The 4359-nt window shown below is 29.4% G+C and overlaps 1 protein-coding gene across 1 annotated transcript; it reads left to right on the top strand.

The window, feature by feature from the left end:
* The first annotated feature begins 1210 nt into the window (after positions 1 to 1210).
* Positions 1211 to 3705, top strand: LOC125068822 (homeobox protein Hox-C3a-like). Its single transcript, XM_047678143.1, has 3 exons — positions 1211 to 1582; positions 2894 to 3045; positions 3592 to 3705. Exons 1-3 carry the CDS (start codon positions 1321 to 1323, stop codon positions 3670 to 3672), a joined length of 495 nt encoding a protein of 164 aa, XP_047534099.1. The 5' UTR covers positions 1211 to 1320; the 3' UTR covers positions 3673 to 3705.
* The last annotated feature ends 654 nt before the right edge of the window (positions 3706 to 4359 follow it).

Here is a 4359-nt window from a genome sequence, read left to right as displayed (position 1 = left end):
TCCAGAAGAGAGCTTAACTTTCCCGCCAATGTTTTCTTTTTTTTATGTTGGCCGATTTAAAAATTGTAACGACAGCAATAATTATTATTATTGTTGTAAAATATTGATAGAAACATTTCAAATTTAAGATTTTTTTTGTATGATCCTATTAAACCGGAAGAAAATCATTATTCTAACAATATTTCACTTAACAGCTAATATAAAATGGCCAGGGCGTGGGAACTACAGGGCGGTGAGGTCCCGAGGGATTCGCTAACGCCACCCTTGCCGATAAACACATGTAATGTGTCGCTCACACCTAAATCTTAATTGTAATTATATTAATTAAAATCAAAAGTGACGGAATAGCTGCCGTGGAAGATGATTTCATTTCAAGATCACAATATGTATAATGTATATACATAAGTGACAATAATTACATATTTTTATTTTTTTTTGTAATATTATAAAATTATTATATAATGATAAAAAAATATCAAGCTACATAACACCATAAGTAAATGTGTTGTACGCACTAAAGTGCGAGTATGATGTGTTTATAGTCAATTAAAGTAAATTATTTTTTCTAGCAATGAATTATTTATTAGCGTTTAATTTCACAGTGTGACATTACCGTGCCACGAAAAATACACGAAGCAGTTAGCCCTGTACCTAATCTCTCTCCGGCTGTGGCTCTTATTGCCCAGCCTCGGACTACGAAGTAAGGGAATAGAGATTGCGGCTGTTTCCATATATATAGTATATGCTAGACTTCAGTCTCTCCAGAATGGCGGCCGTGGCTGCTTTGGTTCAAGAAAACATCATCATTCACTACAGAGCACAAACTCTCGTTCAAATTGTCAAATTAAACAATCTACATACATTGCGATACTACAGAAATTTTTGTGCGTAGTACTTTTTTTATATAATATAAATAAATTATAATTTATTTTTCAATTAGTAATAAATTTATATTAAAAAATAATAATAAGCTTTTATTTAATTTTTTAACAAATAAGAAAACGAATAAGATTTTGTATAGTTACTGTAATAAAACTTTATGTGGAAAATAGAGCGGGACACTGAAATGTTATTACTAGGGATCGACGGAATAAACAAAACCGTGACCAACGATGTTTTTATCACACATTCGTTGGGCGGGTCTGAAGCTCCACCCTTGCGCTTGCACAGCGAGCGCGCTTAACTTGATTCGAAATCTGAAACTGATTTCAGGAGGACGTGCTTTTAGTGAACAGACAGAAAAACAGTGGAATTATTCAGGAATAATCATAATTATTCAATTTAATTAGTTTTTATATATAAAACTGATACCTTGTAGTTATGGAATATATCAGAACTAATTTTCTTTTACAAAACGAAATGTCAGATAAACAAGACATCCAAAACTTTGAACCAATTACGTATCAAGAGGTCTTAAACCATAATCCTGAATTTTCTAATTATTTTCAAATGATCTACGAGTATCCTGAACGAGAAAATTATCAGAGTCAAGAGGCCTACCCCGAGTGGGAGTGGCACGGTGATACCCATGTGAAAGAAGAGGACTTGGAGACGAGAGGATCCGTTAGCTTTAGCGAGGAAGGTATAGTAAATTTTTGTTTATGCTTGTTTTTGTTAATTAATTTTTGTTAAGCTCGATTTTGGATTTCAAGCGAAGTTCGCTGGTTAAAAACGGGGCACAAAAATTTAAATTTACATTTATATTTTTTAAAGAATGCTCTAATTGGTATATGTTGGTACTAATTGTGTGCTATGTAAATATCTGTGTCTGTATCAATATTTTTTGTGCAAATATTTATTTACTTTAAAAATATATTTTATGTAAAATTATTTGACTAATTTAATTTTATTAAATAAATTAAGCAAGCTTAATACGTCTGAATAAAAAAACTATATCGGTTTTGGCGCAAAGTCCAAAAAATCCTCGAGCTATTTTTTTGTGTTGGCCCGTATGTAAATATTTTTTAAAAGATATGATCAAAAGCAGCTGAAACGACTAAATACGTTATTCATTAGACAGGAGAATATAATTATTTAAAAAAAAAACAAAAGAATTAAAATATTTATACTTTCGAATGTATTCTATATTATAATAAGAATAGATATATTTTTAAAAAAATATTTTTATCACTTTCGTGTAACTCTGTAGCCCACAGTAGCTTTTATTACAAAGGAACATCTTTGTAAACTTTGTTGTTTTATTTATTATTATTATAAGTAAATTAATTTATTTACGCAAATACGTGATATATTTTTTATTAAGGCCAATTTTATAATATAATTAATTGGGTGATATTATATTCTTCTACAAAATAAACGAAGTGCTTATAAATATATTTTTTATAATTTTAATTATAGAAGCTGAGAGCATAAACAATACAGAAACTAAACGTTAACCTTACATAAGTATTGTAAAACAGAATTAAAAAGCTATTAATTGCGCGAAAATCGTAGCAAACAAATAATAATTATCAATAAATCGTTTATATTTCAGATTTATTAACTGGTTTGTTGACATTATGCCGTCGTTTAATACATTAACGTAAACATCCCATTCATAAAACCCACCTGTGTAAGAGTAATCTTCCGTTAAACAACATGGCGCCGGCGCCAAACATGTGATATAGATTAAAAATTTATTATTATGTAGTGCTAATTAAATGTCGGACATGAAATACTTTTTTGACTATTCTCTAGAAATCTTTAGATCCACGGGATAAGAATATGTTGAAACTAGATACAAGCATTCCCAGAAATCCGTTCCTCGAGATGAACGAATTTGAATATTTATAATGAACTAATTTTTCGATTTTATATTTAAGTATTTATACATCAAACACGACAATATTGTAAACTTAATATAAAACTAAGTAAACTTAATAATTTTCCTCAGAAGTACGATCTCCGTCAGCCAGTCGAAAAGAACGCACAGCGTTTACGAAGGCGCAAATTCGGAGTCTCGAGACGGAATTCGCGCGCGCGAACTACCTCACCCGCTTGCGAAGATATGAAATAGCTGTTGCTTTACACCTGACTGAGAGACAGGTGAGGTTGCAGCTGAGCTGTAGTTCTGTATAAAACAAAGTCGCTTACCGCTGTCTGTCCCTGTGTACGCTTAGATCTTTAAAATTACACAACGCTTTTTGAAGAGGTTTTTTTAATAGATAGATTGATTCAAGAGGAAGGTTTATATGTATAATACATGCACAATATAGGAGACACTGATAATTTTAGAGGTTTCTAAAGTGATGTCGTAAATAAACACATTTTTTTGCGCTTACATTGCTAACGCTGGCGGAACCTTACGAGATATATCAAAATAATGTACTACAGTATTGTACACCTTATAAAGGTCTTCAAAAAGTCCACGATGGTATATTATGTCTATCTCTTAGGAATAATCCACAATAAACATTTTTGATCCTTTGCTTTTTACGAGAAAGAATGGCTTATTTTCGAAGTGATTTTAAGCAATACAGCATAAATCCCTATCACAAGTACGTACATATATTTTTTAAAGCAAATCTTTATAAAGGTGTACTGCAGATCTTTTGCGATATTTGAGAACAAATAATTTTTATATAATTTCAGGTAAAAGTTTGGTTTCAAAATAGAAGAATGAAATGGAAGCGAACTAAAGGGGCGAAGCATGCAAAGAAAAAGGAACAATAGTTACTTGATCGTAAAAATGTGAAAGAAAACGTATTATATCAATTTCTTACATTCTTTTAAAAAAATAATATTATAAAAATAATAGTTGTACTTATCCACGAATAAATTTAAGCTATATTATAATTTAAAATAAGCTAGTTTAATTTATAACTTATTATTACATATTTTTATCTGTATAGGTAGTGGGTATATCATTAATTTTAATTGGTTATGCGTATGTCTTTTTAAATTAAATGAGCTCCTTTTTTATTTCTAAGTTATTTTTTAATGGCAACTTTGTGATTTTTGTCATTTTAGAAGTTACATAAATCATAATAATCTATAAGTAGGTTTAAGAACTAAACCAAATATATATTTGCTTTCAAAATAATAGGATAACAATTAGGTACTTTGTTTCATTCAATCATTTCTTAAGTTCATATTTATAGATTCTTTAAGTAAGTGCTGTTTAGCAATGAAATTAAATAGAATTAGAAATTAAATATTATATAATATTTTGGTAGATATTAAACAGTCGCATAAATACAAATTGAAATGTTTTTTTTATTTATTATCTGTAAAAAATAAGAATGTTTGAACTAAATTGTTTTACTACAAGTGTAGTATATCGTATAATAAAGTAAAAGAAAAAAAACAAATTTCAGGACATAAGGATATGTTTATTAGACAAATTCATACCTCGGGCAC

The sequence above is a fragment of the Vanessa atalanta genome, chromosome 14, assembly GCF_905147765.1.
Source record: "Vanessa atalanta chromosome 14, ilVanAtal1.2, whole genome shotgun sequence".
In the NCBI taxonomy this organism is placed as follows: Eukaryota; Metazoa; Arthropoda; class Insecta; order Lepidoptera; family Nymphalidae; genus Vanessa; species Vanessa atalanta.
The sequence above is the reverse complement of the archived record's forward strand: the minus strand, read 5'-3'. Positions and strand labels throughout refer to the sequence as shown.

Excerpts from the sequence above, each read along its gene's own strand:
- LOC125068822 (XM_047678143.1), top strand. The coding sequence starts at position 1,321 with ATGGAATATATCAGAACTAATTTTCTTTTACAAAACGAAATGTCAGAT. Across the intron at positions 1,583-2,893 it reads CGTTAGCTTTAGCGAGGAAG|AAGTACGATCTCCGTCAGCC; the intron begins GTATAGTAAATT and ends AATTTTCCTCAG. Across the intron at positions 3,046-3,591 it reads TACACCTGACTGAGAGACAG|GTAAAAGTTTGGTTTCAAAA; the intron begins GTGAGGTTGCAG and ends ATATAATTTCAG.